Source organism: Stylophora pistillata, chromosome 14, assembly GCF_964205215.1.
Source record: "Stylophora pistillata chromosome 14, jaStyPist1.2, whole genome shotgun sequence".
Classification (NCBI taxonomy): Eukaryota; Metazoa; Cnidaria; class Anthozoa; order Scleractinia; family Pocilloporidae; genus Stylophora; species Stylophora pistillata.
In genome coordinates, this window is record NC_142532.1 from 836,968 (window position 1) to 855,901 (window position 18,934).

At 39.1% G+C, this 18,934-nt stretch overlaps 1 protein-coding gene across 1 annotated transcript; it reads right to left on the bottom strand.

The window, feature by feature from the left end:
- Window positions 1-10,096: 10,096 nt before the first annotated feature.
- LOC111338371 (glycerol-3-phosphate dehydrogenase, mitochondrial) lies at window positions 10,097-18,837 on the bottom strand. The gene is made up of 13 exons (XM_022944852.2): window positions 18,434-18,837; window positions 16,552-16,726; window positions 15,936-16,060; window positions 15,630-15,727; window positions 14,700-14,863; window positions 14,263-14,370; window positions 13,814-14,015; window positions 13,223-13,293; window positions 13,010-13,132; window positions 12,252-12,565; window positions 11,849-12,139; window positions 11,222-11,503; window positions 10,097-10,614 (listed from the first exon to the last, which is right to left on the bottom strand). The coding sequence occupies exons 1-13, from the start codon at window positions 18,518-18,520 to the stop codon at window positions 10,495-10,497; spliced, it is 2,160 nt and encodes a 719-aa protein (XP_022800587.1). The 5' UTR covers window positions 18,521-18,837; the 3' UTR covers window positions 10,097-10,494.
- Between the last annotated feature and the right edge of the window lie 97 nt (window positions 18,838-18,934).

Below are 18,934 nucleotides of genomic sequence, written 5' to 3' on the forward strand. Positions count from 1 at the left end.
ACGTCAATTTCCCACGCACGAGATTACTGTGTGATGGATGTCCTCCCCTGGGGTGGGATGGGCGGGTTAGGATTGATTGTAAAGCGCTGTTGATCTGTCATTGTAAATAGCGCTCTATAAGTGATAAATTGTAATTGTAAAATTGTAATTGTAAGTTTACTGAAAATTACGCGATTCGAAAACGAAATTGTTATTGCGTAGCGTTATTACAAACAATTCATTTTGAGTTATCCCAGCAACACACCTTTTCATGATAATGATGTATTAAATCTGGAGTGGGTTATTCTTTACCGCGTTATTCTCCTTGTAATTATTATAGCTCTTGTAACTTATCTCAAGAAATTAAAAAGGTTTTTGTCATAAGAAATTTTTATTTTGTTCTCTTTTGGTTCAAAATGTTTGGATGTCACTCCATTTAAATCTCATAATTTCCATATTTATTTTGCAGGAAGAACTGGTGTAAGAAACTGAAATTACATATGATGTACGATCCTCGCAGTAGATAGCGCTATTTAAGCAATAGCGAAAATCAGGCCTGAAAAAAAAAATCAGGCCTGTACGGGATTCGAACCACCGACCTCTGCGATACAGGCCTTACAGGCCTGATTTTTTTCAGGTCTGATTCATATATTTCATTGTATCTTTTGTAAATATATCTTCATTGTAAATATATCTTCATATATTTCATTGTATCTCATTTATCACTTTCACGGGTTTATTACGAATCAACTTAACGGCCTGCTCCCAGTTGGCTTATTAGCTCAATTGGTAGAGCGCTGCACTAGTATCGCAGAGGTCGGTGGTTCGAATCCCGTACAGGCCTGATTTTTTTCAGGTCTGATTTTCGCTATTGCTTAAATAGCGCTATCTACTGCGAGGATCGTACATCATATGTATCTAATACCGCAGTTCAAAATATATGAACTTCATATAGTTCATTGTATCTCAAACTGAAATTAGTGATTTCATACAGTTTCTATTATGACTCACACCTAATTATAACCTTCGTCAACACGAGTATTTTTCAGAAGGAAGCATTTTTATCGGGTCAAGTGGAAAGTAAAGTTTTCATCCTAACACTGCACTTGCTGATTAAAGCGCAGACTTTTTCTTTATTTTTGCAGTATAGTCGAAAGCCTCACCAGAAAATAATGTACCATTTTAGAAATGCTCCAAGAGAACAACATGAAACGATTACTGCACTTATAGTTTTCAATTGTTTTATCATAATGTTATTTCAGATATATTCTCTTTTCATGAAAACACTGAGCAAATTGAGATTAGAGAATGACTGTGATTTCTAGAAATCGCTCAGAATTCGTTATAAGGATTTTCAAGGGACAAATATGAAAATGGCAGGGTTGTTTTTGTCGCGGAAGCAAAATTTCGTCGGCAAAGTACGATTTAATCAGCTTCAAATCTAAGATTAAGAATTAACTCCCAACAGTGGTGATTAGGTAGTAAAAAAAGAAAATACAGCTAGAGGTTGTTTAGGGGCCGACCATTTAACTCTCGAGGGGGGGGGGAAGGTTGGGTGATTTTGAAAAAAAATTTTCTGCAAGCGCTTGTTGGAAGAAAAACATTGCATGCAGCCCAAATGTAACAGAAGAAAAATGGCATTTAGAACGGAAAAAAATATCCTGCACAGCAGATTTCTAGAAAAAAAATTTCTTGATGACCAGAAATCATCCACCCCCCCCCCCCCTCTTCAAAGGTTAAATGGTCGGCCCCTGATATAACAACAAATTCTTTTAACTTTTTTATACTGTGTGACAGCTAGAATGGAGAATTGCGAATTCAATCCAATGACAAAAGGAAGAAAAACGGAGAAAATTGTTTTGTCGCTAAGCCCCGTTGTAAACATCGATTTTTTTAAAGCCACGTTTTCGTCAGAATCCAATTTTTAAACTATGCCTAGTCAAATTTTTTTAAAAAATACACCAGTTAAAAATATTTGAAAGTTATCTTTTGAGTATGACTCGTTCTAACTCAAATTTTATTGAAACAATTTCTTTTGCGACAAAGGTACATATAAGCAAGTCTCAAAGCAAACATACTGCTTTCTTCCCCTTCGTTTTGAAGGGGAACATCATAGTGTTACGGTAAAAGTGCATTACATAGTTTATGTCCGAGGATGTCATGACGCAGTTTTGACAAAAATAAAGGTGAGTGGTTTTTATCTTTCTTTTTGCATCTGCCGGTGAATAATTTTTACCTTGCTTAAAAACCCTTTCCAAATTGCGTAATTACAAATCTGGGGCCTGATCAAAATAGTCGATTTTGTTACTTGTAAACTTCGGTTGTTTGTTTTCTCTTTTTTTTTAATCATTACATTCGTGACATCACTACACTACGAAACTGAATTCAAGGAACTTATACAGTAAAGCAACACTCAACGCTAAATCTACCAAATCGCTCAAATTCGCCATTTAGAACCACAGAAACGACAATACACAGCAAGTGAGATAGGTTTACATTTATTTTGAGCCTTAACATAGACATTCCTTGATATAAGTTTACGATATTACGACTCTTAATATTCTCGCATACATTTCTTTATATTTCGAACAAACAACTGGACACGCCGCTTGTATGGGCCCCTTGTGGTTAAAGAAACCGTTTAAGGAAATCAGAAGACGATAAACGAAGCAGCACACATTCGGTGTGGCCATGTGTTTGATTATTTTTCCTCAGGTATTGTTTTCTGAACAAATATCGATTCAAGCGTATAAGTTATTGCTTACAAAGACACGTGAAGGATGGTGACTATTTTTAAAATGTAGTTGACTGCCAAAATATTGATATACGGATTCCGGCCTAGTAAAGATATACAAACTGTACAGTGCGACAACATTTTTAGTAGGACCAAATGGTTTCGTTGATTACAAAAAACTGACGTAATCGATGTCAAAAGCGGCAATTTGTGATTATGTAAGCTTGCATATTATAGAACGTTTCAAAAACTTACTGATAGCTGTAAAGTTGAAATGGCTGTCGTTAAATTTACTGAAAAGTACGCGGTTCGGAAATGAAATTGTTATTGCGTAGCGTTGTTACAAACGATTTATTACACGACTCGGGAAGTCAGAGGGCCAATAACTAAAATCAACCAATCAAAATGCTCTATTGCCGGTCAATATTCTCTCATTATTGGACCGGGCACTGTCTCGAATGGTCTCGAATGATACCGCACTTGTCTCCCTTTGAACTTCAGTCGTGTAATAAATCTCTTATTAACTAAGCTTGCTCGGGACCGTACTGGAAGAATATTGGCCCTCGGTCTTTCTTGTACGGACCGAGCGCAGCGAGGTCCGTACTGTCAAGACCTCGGGCCGATATTCTCTCAGTACGGCCCTCGCGCTTGGTTAATAAGATATAGATAAACAACAACAAACATATGAAACATATGTGTGAACTGCGGTTATGAGACGTATATGAGAACGATCCTTCGCAGTAAAGCACTATTTGCGCAATAGTGAAAATCAGACCTGAAAAAAATTTCAGGCCTGTACGGGATTCGAACCACTGACCTCTGCGATACCAGTGCAGCGCTCTACCAATTGAGCTAACAAGCCAACTGGGAGCAGGCCATCAAATTAATTCGATATAAACCCGTAGATGATAAATCAAACAACAACAAACATATGAAACATATGTGTGAACTGCGGTTATGAGACGTATATGAGAACGATCCTTCGCAGTAAAGCACTATTTGAGCAATAGTGAAAATCAGACCTGAAAAAAATTTCAGGCCTGTACGGGATTCGAACCACTGACCTCTGCGATACTAGTGCAACGCTCTACCAATTGAGCTAACAAGCCAACTGGGAGCAGGCCATCAAATTAATTCGATATAAACCCGTAGATGATAAATCAAACAACAACAAACATATGAAACATATGTGTGAACTGCGGTTATGAGACGTATATGAGAACGATCCTTCGCAGTAAAGCACTATTTGAGCAATAGTGAAAATCAGACCTGAAAAAAATTTCAGGCCTGTACGGGATTCGAACCACTGACCTCTGCGATACTAGTGCAACGCTCTACCAATTGAGCTAACAAGCCAACTGGGAGCAGGCCATCAAATTAATTCGATATAAACCCGTAGATGATAAATCAAACAACAACAAACATATGAAACATATGTGTGAACTGCGGTTATGAGACGTATATGAGAACGATCCTTCGCAGTAAAGCACTATTTGAGCAATAGTGAAAATCAGACCTGAAAAAAATTTCAGGCCTGTACGGGATTCGAACCACTGACCTCTGCGATACTAGTGCAACGCTCTACCAATTGAGCTAACAAGCCAACTGGGAGCAGGCCATCAAATTAATTCGATATAAACCCGTAGATGATAAATCAAACAACAACAAACATATGAAACATATGTGTGAACTGCGGTTATGAGACGTATATGAGAACGATCCTTCGCAGTAAAGCACTATTTGAGCAATAGTGAAAATCAGACCTGAAAAAAATTTCAGGCCTGTACGGGATTCGAACCACTGACCTCTGCGATACTAGTGCAACGCTCTACCAATTGAGCTAACAAGCCAACTGGGAGCAGGCCATCAAATTAATTCGATATAAACCCGTAGATGATAAATCAAACAACAACAAACATATGAAACATATGTGTGAACTGCGGTTATGAGACGTATATGAGAACGATCCTTCGCAGTAAAGCACTATTTGAGCAATAGTGAAAATCAGACCTGAAAAAAATTTCAGGCCTGTACGGGATTCGAACCACTGACCTCTGCGATACTAGTGCAGCGCTCTACCAATTGAGCTAACAGGCCAACTGGGAGCAGGCCATCAAATTAATTCGATATAAACCCGTAGATGATAAATCAAACAACAACAAACATATGAAACATATGTGTGAACTGCGGTTATGAGACGTATATGAGAACGATCCTTCGCAGTAAAGCACTATTTGAGCAATAGTGAAAATCAGACCTGAAAAAAATTTCAGGCCTGTACGGGATTCGAACCACTGACCTCTGCGATACTAGTGCAGCGCTCTACCAATTGAGCAGTGGTTCAGTGGTTCGAATCCCCTACAGGCCTGAAATTTTTTTCAGGTCTGATTTTCACTATTGCTCAAATAGTGCTTTACTGCGAAGGATCGTTCTCATATACGTCTCATAACCGCAGTTCACACATATGTTTCATATGTTTGTTGTTGTTTGATTTATCATCTACGGGTTTATATCGAATTAATTTGATGGCCTGCTCCCAGTTGGCTTGTTAGCTCAATTGGTAGAGCGCTGCACTAGTATCGCAGAGGTCAGTGGTTCGAATCCCGTACAGGCCTGAAATTTTTTTCAGGTCTGATTTTCACTATTGCTCAAATAGTGCTTTACTGCGAAGGATCGTTCTCATATACGTCTCATAACCGCAGTTCACACATATGTTTCATATGTTTGTTGTTGTTTGATTTATCATCTACGGGTTTATATCGAATTAATTTGATGGCCTGCTCCCAGTTGGCTTGTTAGCTCAATTGGTAGAGCGCTGCACTAGTATCGCAGAGGTCAGTGGTTCGAATCCCGTACAGGCCTGAAATTTTTTTCAGGTCTGATTTTCACTATTGCTCAAATAGTGCTTTACTGCGAAGGATCGTTCTCATATACGTCTCATAACCGCAGTTCACACATATGTTTCATATGTTTGTTGTTGTTTGATTTATCATCTACGGGTTTATATCGAATTAATTTGATGGCCTGCTCCCAGTTGGCTTGTTAGCTCAATTGGTAGAGCGCTGCACTAGTATCGCAGAGGTCAGTGGTTCGAATCCCGTACAGGCCTGAAATTTTTTTCAGGTCTGATTTTCACTATTGCTCAAATAGTGCTTTACTGCGAAGGATCGTTCTCATATACGTCTCATAACCGCAGTTCACACATATGTTTCATATGTTTGTTGTTGTTTGATTTATCATCTACGGGTTTATATCGAATTAATTTGATGGCCTGCTCCCAGTTGGCTCGTTAGCTCAATTGGTAGAGCGCTGCACTAGTATCGCAGAGGTCAGTGGTTCGAATCCCGTACAGGCCTGAAATTTTTTTCAGGTCTGATTTTCACTATTGCTCAAATAGTGCTTTACTGCGAAGGATCGTTCTCATATAAGATATAGATATTCAGCCTTGCCCCAGCTACGCACCTTCTCATGATAATGATGTATTAAATCTTTATTACCGCGTTATTCTCCTCGCAATTATCAAACCTCTTGTAACTTACCTCAAGAAATTAATTAATAATAAAGTAAAATTTTTATTTTGTTTTCATTTGATCCAAAATGTTTACACGTCACCACTTTTAAATCTCATAATTTCTATATTTATTTCGCAGGAAGAACTAGGGTAAGAAACTCAAATTAGTGATTTCAAACAGTTCCTATTATGACCCAACTCCAGGCGATGTGCGCACTCCGATTACATTGCATTGTGGTAGCGTTACTAGTTTTAATATGGTGGTAAAAGCGGCAGGAATCGGAAGATTTTGACTGAACATTCCCTACAAGTTAGGCCGTTTCTTTTTCCTTTCAGTACAGATAAATATAATTTGATATATTCTGAATGTGTAGAAGTATCTTTCGAACGTATTTATCGCGTATTCTATCGTTCTCAAGGACAAACGCAAGCACTGTTATTTAGCATGTAATTTGAGACCGGTTTTACGAGGTGAAATTCGTTGTACGTCATAGTAGTTTGAAGCCTTTCAAAGATTTGTATGGCCTTTTTGATCCTTCTCCAACAGTTTGGCCAAACGGGCTCAAACGCGCTCCAACGGTACAAATATTTTACACATTTTAAGTGATGGTGTTTGAGACTCTTTTATGGAGTGAAAAGGCCCATTGTTGCGTTTAGCGTGTTGTGTCGCATTGGAGGAAAATTAACTAATCGCGAGTGTTGTGTGGTAAATCTTCTATTTTGATCTTTGAACGATGGACAGTTTAATTAGAGCACTGAAAGAGTCACTTGATCCATGAAAACCTCTACCGTGCGTGAGGCGACACGCCGGAAAGCCGGAAGGCAAAAGGCAGTCGACCGTTGAAAAGTGTTGATGAGTCTGCGCGTCCCCTTCTGTTCGCTCGAGCTTTTAATCTTGTACCCTCAGAGTTTAGCTCTCATTAGGATATCTCTTGACGACTTTCCTTTGCGATAATAAGGATCAGTTTTATAGGTGTCATTTCCCCATCTGTATGTTCTTGCTGTTTGGCTAAGATTGATGTTTCGGATAAGATTGTGTTACAAAAGGCTATATTTTCTTCTGTGCGCTCGCTATTTTCTAGGAAATTAAACAGAAATCAAGGAAGTCGGCGACATTTTTCCGGAGTGGGGAATGACGAATCTCTTCGAAATAGAAGTACGCATCCAATTTTCATACTGAACATCCATGTGATCACGTGAATTATACGTAATTCTGGTACATTTATTTCATATTTTGTCGCTAGTATATGTTTGGTTAGTTTTCGTTTGTGAGATTGTACCTAAAAGAATTTACGTCTAACCTCGCCGGCTGATCCTATGGCAAAACGAAGCTATGGTAGCCGTGGCTACATGTTTTGAATCTAACCGAAAATGAAAACATTTCTCAAACATTCCGCTTTTAAAAATAAGTCAACTCATTGATATTCTGAATTATCTCCAAATTCTTTCAAACCTGGCTGTACCGACTTTCGATGTTGTCTCGTTGCGACATTTTCTACCAAATCAAATCAAGTGTTTTGTGAATATACAAGACAACTGCTGTGCAACTTTTGAGATCGCTGAATCAACAAGCTCTCCGAACCCAACCACTCTTATATTAGTTTGTATTTTCTTTGCTTTGAGTCCCAAATCTGATTCGAAATTCTCCTTACTAGCTACTCACATTTCCTTACAAAATGGTAACGGGAATTTGGTGTTAAATAAATACACCACACTTGCGATAATACTTAGGCATATTCTCATCACTTATTGGCTGAAGAATGTAATGATGTTAGTGAGAAGGTTTAAACGTGCAATATTCCTCTCTGTTTACGCGGGCAGTTTCAGTTCCTAAATCCGAATTCACCAATGAATATGTTTGCATTCATTTTCAGATCATCACAATAATGGAAGGAAACATCACTAAAATAAGAAACTAAAATAGTGAACATTATCTCTAAAATAAAGTAATGATGGGGTTTTTTCGACAAAAACATGTTTTTCACTTTCCAAAATCGACAATATAAAACTGTGATCATTTGAGAGTTACCTAAAGTGAATTGTTGGTTGTCTACTTGGCAGTTTCTGGTCTTGCATTTCAGTTCTTTGGAACTCGAGTTTTTTCATCGTTGGTAAGTAACAAGCTGAAAAGCTGTTTACATTTTTATCCTTTGTTTAACGTTGAGATATTGCTACGTAGAGGGGTGCTGTAGTTCATTAAAGGCGGTTATAATTTTTTAATGAAACTCTTGACTGTGGCGAAGCACAGAATCACGACATGTTTTTCACATGTTTCTGGTTATTTAAATTCTCGGTAACGTGAAGTTCACCTAATCACAAGTTTCTTCTAATAGCTCCTCTTATTTGTAAGTTCTGTATTAGAACCTCCCCGGAATTCAGCAGATTAAAAAAGTACAATCTGTCTTTAAAGACACTTAAGTCGGGGGAAATCTCCTAAAAGAAAAAAGAAGCTTTTGAATCTGTTGCCTTCATTACGAGGATGCCTTTTCTCTGATTATGAAGTAGCCGCTGATTGAAGGTTTCTTTTTAGAGTTTAATCTTCTGCCGAGTCAACTTTAAACCTGATCATGAACGCATGCCCACAACACTTCATTGTATCTTTCCTTTAAGACTTTTACTGGTTGAGGCACAAGTTGAAACATGGCAGCAAAAACTTCTAACCCAATATAGAGATAATGAAGCAAGCTCTCATCGATGCAAAACACAGTGGTGACAAGGAGGCAGAAATGGAGGCGTACGTCGGACTCGGTGCAGCGTATTTTCAGCTTGATGATTTCAAACAAGCAAGAGACAACTTACTGCAATGTCTTTATATTGTCAAGCACTAAGACGCAGAGGCAAGAAATGGGCGCGAAGACAAGGAGACAGAAATATTTGCCTGCATGGGACTCGGTGTAGTGTATGCTGTGCATGGTGATTCAAACAAGCTACAGATTACTTACTCAAACAACAACAAACATATGAACATATGTATGAACTGCGGTTATGAAACGTATATATGCACGATCCTTCGCAGTAAAGCACTATTTGAGCAATAGTGTATCAGACCTGAAAAAAATTTTCAGGCCTGAACGGGATTCGAACCACTGACCTCTGCGATACTAGTGCAGCGCTCTACCAATTGAGCTAACAAGCCAACTGGGAGCAGTTTACTGCGAAGGATCGTGCATATATAAGATTACTTACTATACGGTCTTAATATTGCCAAGCACGAAGACGCCTGAAATTGCACAGGCTGCATAGTCGCCACGCTTTGCATCGCTTATCATGGCCTCGGTGATTTAAAAGAAGCCTTAACATACCACCACCAATCTCTAATGTTTGCTAAAGAAAAGGGCGATAGGGCTGGAGAAGGAAAGGTGTTCGGAGATTTTGATATTTTCCAAAGAAATGGATGATGGGGCTACAGGAGATGTGTTCCGCCTGCTTGGCGACGCCTATGAGTGCCTCGGGGATTGTAGAGAAGCAGTGACACACTACAGCCAGTCTCTTATTATTAGCAAAGAAATGGGTGATTGGGCTAAAGAACAAGATGTGTTCCGCCTGCGACGCCTATGATCGCCTCGGGGATTGTAAAGAAGCTGTGACACACTACAACCATTCTTTAATTATTTCCAAAGAAATGTGTGATCGGGCTACAGAAGGAAAGGTGTTCAGAAAACTTGAAGTCACTTATCTTCTCCTCAGTGATTCTAGACGAGCCATAACATACCACAACCAATCTCTAATCATTACCAAAGAAATGAAAGTGAGAGCCCAAAATCAAATGAAAAGAAAAAACTGTGCTTTTGTTATTCGGAAGAGGAGAAAAAGGCATGTTTAGAGCAGAATAACATAACTATTTAACTTATCACCATTCATATTATGGTTGATTAATTAATAAAATTATAGTTTAATCGAGAAAAACTCTTCTTGTTCAGAAACAAAACAGTTTTCTTCCTCCCTTGTATGACCGTAGGTCGCACGTAAAATTTTACGCTTATTACGTTGTGTACAAAAATTTGTATTTCATCGACTGACGTGAAATTGGTGATTTCATGCGACATCCTATGTTCTAAGGATTTCGTTCCCCTTGTTCACATAATTTGCTAATTTTCCATTCTTTCCTGATTTATTTCCCTATTATTTCAGTAAAGAAAAAAAGTGCCTGATTGGCTACATATTTACGCGGTCACCGCACTTTACCACTGAAGTGAATGGTCAGTAATAAATCGCGGGGTAATTTGGCACCGAAAAAAGGCGCACTGGCTCAAAGAATTAACCGACGACGTCATAGCCCGCCGCCGCTACGATCCACGGGAATCTCACGTGTCAAATGTTTATGATGACGATCTATAATGACGGCAAAACGATTGTTGGCGACAGCTCCGGTCTTGATAGCGCTCATAACCTGAAGCAAAGAAATAAATAGTAATTCTTTCAGCTCTTGATGCAAGTAGCTAGAAGTAAGTATTGCATCAGATATTATCACTGTAACAGCTGCACCGAGAGCTTTTTTCAGAGAAAAGTTACAATTCGCATGGACCTCGCTGGCGTTAAGATCTGTATGTTTGGATGGGACATCATCAAAGATTTAATGAGGTAGGAGAAGAGAAAATGGGAAGTAGGAGGCCTTGTAAGAAAAAATGAGAACCTGATTTTCAAAGAGAAATGAAAAGGAATAACGAACGAATAAATGAAATATTGAACGGACTAAAGAACGAAATAATGAGTCGATAAACATGGGAAGAAACAGTTTGAACGAAACGGCATGAATAATCCTGAACCCTCTAGCCCCTTAAGAGTGACAAACATGTAATTTCTCATTACAATATCACCCCTGAAGCGGGCATTTAAGGCCACGTGAATAAAGAAAATGATCACCAACTAAAGAAGCTCTTGATTGTTAAACAAATTCTCGTTGTGAGCATCTTAGGGAATGTATTAAAATTGCTATGAGGAATATGCCCACTGATGTTGGGACGTAAACGGTTGGTTGACTGAAAATACTTTTTTACCTGCAAAAACTCATCCAGTTCGACACAAGAATTTCTGTTGGTATCCACCTCTGCTATGACTTCATGGAGATGTTCCTCTGATACATCTTCACCCATTGTTTTCAACATGTTCCTTAAGTCGACTGAGGTCACACACCCTTGCTTTGATTTGTTGGCTTTTTGGAAAATTTTTTCGTATTCTTTGACTTCGGCCTCTTTGAAATTGACCTCCACGCGTCGAACGTTGTCGAGAACTTCTAATCCCATGGCTTCGAGAAACTTGTTAGCGTCTGCTATCTCAGCCTGCAAAGTGAAATGTTTCAATTTGATTGGTTCTTACTCGTGCTCTATTGGAAGACAGACGAACAGATGGGAATATGCATACTTACTGTTAAGGTGTTCAGGGTTGAAGGGATTTCAGCTGAAAATTTCGTGACAGGCAAAAGTTGGTTTGGGAAAAGGATCACCCAGTAGGAGTTTAAAGCTGTCTAAGCGTTGCATTCTAAAGTAAACGTCCTTAAAAATGGAACGAAAATGAAAAGATAGGAGGACTTAGTTTTTTGATTATGGGTTTTCTTCCAATTCTCGTGCAATAGGGTTTTACCCAAGAGTGCAAAAAAGTCTTTCTTCCGTTTATTCATCGATTACCTCCTTCTTGGTTTTGGACCACTTTAGTTCCTTCGCCATGATATCGGCAATCTTCGGAATGGCGTCTGCGGCAGCCTGCGCGTTTAGAAACGCTAGACGCGTTCTTCGGGCGAGGAAATCAACCACAGTACACGCGTACTCCTGCACGGCGTATTTTATTTCTGCCTCAATGTACGGAAATTGCTCTAAGAGGCGTTTCCCTAAAACTGGCCAACGACGCCCGGTGATGTTAGCAAGTTTGGCTACTTCCGTTGCTTTATCGCCGTAAGTGTGGGAGAGATGTTTCGCAATCTGTATAGGAACATAATATGAAAAAGTTACGAGAGATAAACAAAGAAACTCTCCTTGGAAATGGTGCAAGTCACTCCTGACTTTCAAGAGCACTTAGGTGAATTTTACCAACCTCCACTTCGAGACCAAAGTCTTGCACAAGTCGTATGAAGTCATTCGGTGAATAACCCTCCCCTCCCTCAAGAAAAAGTCCGTCTGTTTGACACTCCCTAGCTGGTGTGAGCCCGCACGCTTTTATAGCAGCCTCCATCGTTTCCAGGGCCATGGATCGGTAAGTTGTCCATTTGCCGCCGGCTATGGTAACCAGTCCACTTTTGCTAACTAGAATAATATGGTTGCGAGCGATGGATTCTGTGTTTTCAGAGTTGGGGTCGATAACCAAGGGCCGAATCCCGCTCCAGGCCGCTAGAACATCTCCACGGCGAACTGAAAGAAAGTGCATTATGCAATACATACATTATTGAACCAAGATGAGATAAAGACATCTAGATACTATAACAGATGTTATTCTCCACACGTGAGGTACATTGCAAAGTTCATCGCATATGATAACATGCGTTATTGACCATGCGTGTGATAAAGCTAAGTGAATATTACAACAGAAGTGATTGAGTAACCATGAGATAAAAAGATCCCCTCATTGTTGACCAAACGCCAGATACAAAATAACTGGAAATCACTTTGTGAATTTCTTTTGCATCTTACGGGCTGAGACCAAGTGGACACTTCAGTAAAACCTGTAATGCTACATGTAGCCGAGACAATGTCGTGACCCCCTACCCCCCACCTTCCCCCCACCTTCCCCCCAACCCCCGCCTACCCTCTCCCCCTTTAATTTCCCCACACTGCCGTTTGATAGGAATTACTCACCTTCTACGTCTGGGCACAGGTAGTGTCTAATCTCGCTAAGAATAAACTGTATCTCGGCCTCTTTTGGTAGAGGGTTGTATGACAGTTCTGTTGGTGTATCTGTAGTGCCTGCTATCGTCTTTCCTGCGACAATATAGAAAAAAATTGCCGCTCAAGTTTACCCTGCAGTAAACTGACTCACCTTTTCAATCACTGCAGAGAATTTCAGCTCACCTTCCCATGGGAGGAAAAAAATTACACGCCCATCGCTTGTAGCAGGGTCTAGAAGTCCCATATCTGCTGGACTGTGATAAATGGAAACAAAACGATTAACACAGACAATTGTTTTGATTCAGAGAAGCCTCACTGTGTACGGGTACGTTTGTACTACGTGGTTGTAGGTCTAAAAACGAAACCCTCCATGAAAGCCGCAGTGCCGTGGCTCCCACAATCTTTGGTAATTCTGCCAACCGTCTGCCATACAATTCTTATGATTTCTGTTCGGAGAACTTATTATTGTGTCTGCTATAACCCTTTCATTGATATTTTACTTTGTTCTCATCACTTGTCTGATTGACGTTGTACTGATATTGTAAGAAAAAATTCCGTCTTGGTCCCTCATGCGAGATGAAGGGTTAAGTCTGTGGATGAAACCCTAGTGTATGATGAATGAAAGGAAAACTACTAAGCCGTACTTCCTTGTGACACTGTTTAATGTGTGGAAGAAGATAACTGCACTACCTTAAACACAAAATTTCTGAGCAGTATTTTTGCATGCTTCTCATTAACATAGTTGACTGTCGTAGAGTTCTGTCGACACAATACCTGTAATAATCAGGGAGGACAATATGCACCCCTGCACTTGGCTGACAAATATTTTTTTCTGTTGGTTCATCCATCTTACGGATGGCGTCAGTAAATGGACCAGTTGCATTCACCACACACTTGGCTTTTATGTCAAACTCTTCGCCAGTAATCAAATCTCGCACATGAGCTCCACAAACTCTTTCTTCCTCAGCACCTTCCACTGAAATACAATGTCCATAAATTTGAGTTCTGTGGTCACATTTCAATTTACCTGTACCAGATTCTCAGTTGTATAGAAGCTAGCAAGTGACTTTTGGCAGAAGTCTGAGAAGGAGTGGATGCTCCTCTTGTTTTTTTCTTGTTATTGACCTGTTTTTTTTTTTCTGAAACAGACAACGTGGTGCCAAGCTGAAAACCTCTCAATGTCCAACAATGATGGCTAATATACAAAAACTCATTGAACATACCTCTCTTTTTAAGAAGAGACAGGACCTCCACATGGTTGGCAACTGATGCTCCATGTCTGACAGCTGTCAAGCCTATTGCAAGATTCATTCTTGCATCATTGTGCTGTCCTGTGGGTGCAATCTTGATAATCTTAACATCAACAGAAAAGTGTAACTAAGCCTTTAACACCCTAACTTCAGCCAAGTATGCAAACATGTACTCTCCATACTGTTCTCTATACATTTCCTAAGGTACTGACAAGGAGAATTTGTTAAACAATCAAGAGCTTTTTTTAGTTGGTGATCATTTGCTTTATTCTCCTGACCTTAATGTTTGATTCAGTTGTGATATTGTAAGGAGAAATTAGATGTTAGTCACTCTTAGGGTCCATTTAAGGGTTAACTACTATTATGATTTGGTAAAAACATCTTCTACTCAACAGACATACTTCACTAACCATCATAATAGACAATTGCACCACACAATTTCTCCTTCTTGAGCATTGGGAAAAGTTCCAAGGCCCTCTGTTTCCCTACCACATAGCTACTCTTGAGAAGCTGTCGACCGGACACAAGATCATACATCTTAAGTCCAGCCCAGAAGTAAGGAAGCTGCCACCACCTTTAGATCAAAACATTCATAAATGTTTAGTAACTTAATTCATTATATAGATACTGATGAAATACCAGGATTTCTCCTTTTACTAAAAAATCATATCTTCACCGCGCACAGTGAAGATACTATTTTTATCTTTCAAGTGTGAGGATATTGGTGTGGCCATGGTTACCACCATAATTACCCAATTGCTGTTTCGAAAATGAATAAAAAAAGTTGTCTTTTATGTGGAAATTTCATCAGCATCTATATAATAAACAGAACATTACTTGGCCGCTTGGGGATACAAATTTAATCTTCTTGTGCTGAAAGTATCTCTCACGATTGAGCACAGCGAACGAGTGAGAGATACTTTCAGCACTCGAAGATAAAATTCGTATCCCTGCGCAGCCATGTAATATCCTCTATTGCTCATTACAATAAATTGTACAACCTTGCCAATGCTACAAATACTAAGTATTGGAGGATAACATAATGTTACTCTTTGAGACTACTCATAATGACCAGCTCCCAGTTGGCTTGGTAGCTCAGTTGGTGGAGCATTGCACTGGTATCGCAGAGGTCATGGGTTCAAAATCCATACAAGCCTGAATTTTTTTCAGGCCTTATTTTCACTACTGCTTAAGTAGTGTTGATCACTGCAAAGGTTGCTCTCATACTCATTTATTCAACTGCAGTTCACATATATGATGTTCATATTTTCACAAACATTTCTGCTTATGGGAGACATGATTTTCAAGGAGAAATGTCAATATCACTCTTTGCTACTTGCCTGTAGACAGGTAACATGATTGGTAATGGTGCAGACAAGTGTGGAGCAATTGCCAACAGGTTTGCTCGCTCATGTAATGCTTCTTTTACCAGGCGGTACTGTAAATGGAAAAAAAAACAATTTTTTTCCCTTCAAATCCCAAGATCTGATTGTTAATTCTCCCCTCTACCTGTTAGACATATCCTTGTAAATAAGTTAAGAGAATTTGGTGTTAGATCAAGATAACAAAACTAGTTCTACTTGATAAGCAGCTTAACATAAAGAAGAAATGATCACTTTCTCTATCTAAGAATCCACGGGTCTGACCTGCTCTCTGTCAAAATTCATGATAGCTTTCTGCAGATATCGTACACCGCCATGAATCAATTTGGTGCTGCGACTGCTTGTGCCTGAGGAAAAGTCATCCAATTCCACCAAAGCTGTACTCAATCCTGGGGAAATAATCCACATTGATCAGTATTCTTCAAAGTGTTATGGAAAACTAACCACAGAAAATTGACCATTCCCTCTAACAAAGGGCTAATGCTCCCAACATCAGCTTTTAATTTTTAAAGTTTTAACTCTGTGTTTACTATGTATATATGAAGTTCATATATTTTGAACTGCGGTATTAGATACGTATCTGTGTATACTGCAGCCAGTATACATGTTCCTTATCAACATTATCAACTCAGCCGATAAAACCAAATTTTCTTGTAATAACCCATGCTTATGCAGCACCACAGTTTCTTTAGAAACTTATCCCCTTTATTCATTTATCTGACAATAAAATGAATAACAGGGCAACAACTGCAACCCTTAAAGCAACTGCATATATCCACACAAACACACTGTGAGGAACTAACTCTTCCTCAAAAATACATCCTGAAATAATTTGCTTTGCATAAAATTTGGACCATAAACTGTTATTTAAAATGAGTACCTCTTGTGACAGAATCAAGCGCTACTCCACATCCTGTGGCACCCCCTCCTATCACCAAAACATCAAACTCTGGTGTGTTCTTCAAGGAGTTGATTTGGTCTGATCTTGGTGGCAAAGGATTACTTTGTCTCTGTGCCACTGCTGACTCTGCCGCAGACACAGACAACAGAGGGTTCTAAACAAAAGAGGAGTTTAATACAAGGTTAACTCTTTGCTCCTTTATATTGGTATGCATGTTCAGACCATACTATTCTCTATACACTGTGATGTACATACACACATACATAATTACATATACTTTATTTAACTTCAAATTTGGAGTAGCTAAAGATAAGCTAGTACCTTTGAGTTACAAGTATAACTCTAAATGTTACTAAAATGTAAAATTGTAACATTCTAAAATTTAAATATCAAAAAGAGTCATACTGTAGAATCTTGCGCTTGAAATCAGAAGAGTCAGACGTTCTAAAACAATCCAGAAGAGAGTTCCATAGTTTTAAAGCCATATATGAAAAGGAGTGAAGACCATAAGAAGTAGTTTTTGTAAACAGTAGACACAATATAATTTCCGCTTAGACTATAGGATACAGACCGGAAACTAAACATATTCCTCAGATAGCCTGAATAGCAGGTAAAAAACAAGCTCTTGTACAATATAATTAAGAAAGTCTGAAGGCGTTTGTCTGAACAAATGAAAGTCTGAAGGTACACCCTTCCCTTTCCTAAGATGCTGACAAGGAGAATTTTAACAATCAAGAGCTTTTTTTGTTGGTGATCATTTCCTTTATTCTCCTGACCTTAATGTGTAATTCAGGGGTGATATTATAAGAGGAAATCAGATGCATGTCACTCTTAGGAGTTAAGGGGTTAAAAATCTATGGTCCTGATAAATTTTTAAAATTAAAGCTGTGAGAATTTAGGCATTATTGTTAGACAAATAGTATTTCAGTATCTATTTATTTTATTTATTTAATAGCTTCACCAACCGGCAGGGACACCACAACAGCTTGCGCCAATTACTGCGGGCCCAGTAAACCCACCCATCCCACCCCAGGGGAGGACATCCATCACACAGAAATCTCGTACGCGGGAAATTAACGTCTCCTGCCCCTAACCCTACAGGAGATGGGACCTCCATTTATTCATCCCTATCCGAGAAGACTAGAATATCCAACCATTTCTTGACGTTATAGAAAGGTAGCAAATTCTTCTCAATTATTTTAATACCCTGAGTGTTGGTCCAGCCGGAGCTCAAACCCTCGACCTCACGCACTACGGTCCAGCACTCTATCCATTGAGCTAACCAGGAGGCAGTTAGCTCAATGGTATCACTTGATAGGATATAGTTAGTTCTGATGTAGTTTGATCCAGATCTTACATAACTAAAATGTGAAACAAACAGCTTTTATATTGCTACATAGAACTTGAAACAACCTATGGTTTCAGAGCACTTCATATGAAGTAATAATGTAAGGTTTTGCAAGTTGACTGTTTCAACCTAGTACTAATACTGTGTGCCTACAGAATTGAAGAGGAATTTCATGGTGTTTACACTGGCCTTTTAAGGTAAAGCATTTTGTTTTAGTCTCATTAATTATCAATTACTTTGGACAAGAAGGGGCTCACATGGCATGCTTGAGACCCGCTCAAGCCGCACCCTTGCAGCACTGGTGTAAATAAAAACACAGCTGGAAATAACAATAATTCCTTGCTGCACGGGCGGTCATATAATATAACCTGAGGTAACTGTTTGCATTGCTAAAATTAGGATTTTTTGCACGTGGAGTCGAATACAATGACTTAAAACAAACATAAATGTACTTAATCCCACTCAACTGTAACGGATTCTTTTAGCAGAAATAAATCGACATATTCCACAAACCTGTCTTCCATTGTCACGAAACCTGTAATATGCATAAAGACTAAAGCTAACGGTAGCTGTTCCACCCAGAATACGAAGGTAAGACATTACCAAACAAGCTGAAGAACCTGTTGTTAATCAAATTGTTAAAACAACAAGCAGAAGCGCAATAAGACTTAAATTGCCCCAGATGCCGACAGCCAGCCAAATTGTGTTCGATCTTGTTGATGCAAATGGTTTTTGTTCATTCACAATCTCTTCCAACAGGAGTTTGCAACTCTCCCGTTTGCTGAGAAGTAGAGTAGCAAATACAAGATTCTGATTTCAAACAAATATTGAAGGTACATTAATTCTCGGTTGAAGAGTGTCGAAAGGATCAGCTCCCAAGAGATGAACGTATTGAACATAAAGAAATGAAATGTAGCGGGCGTCTTTTCCCAGTCCTCCTCGATCAGTGAGGGGTAAACCCTTCCCAATCCCACTAGGGAAAGGTAATTGTAAATTGGCCACCGTAAAGAGTAA

Coding starts and splice junctions, on each gene's coding strand:
- LOC111338371 (XM_022944852.2), bottom strand. CDS start 18,520: ATGTCTTACCTTCGTATTCTGGGTGGAACAGCTACCGTTAGCTTTAGT. Junction 15,728..15,935: donor TGAATTTTGACAGAGAGCAG/GTCAGACCCGTG, acceptor TTCCATTTACAG/TACCGCCTGGTAAAAGAAGC. Junction 10,615..11,221: donor AACTGGATGAGTTTTTGCAG/GTAAAAAAGTAT, acceptor TCTTTGCTTCAG/GTTATGAGCGCTATCAAGAC.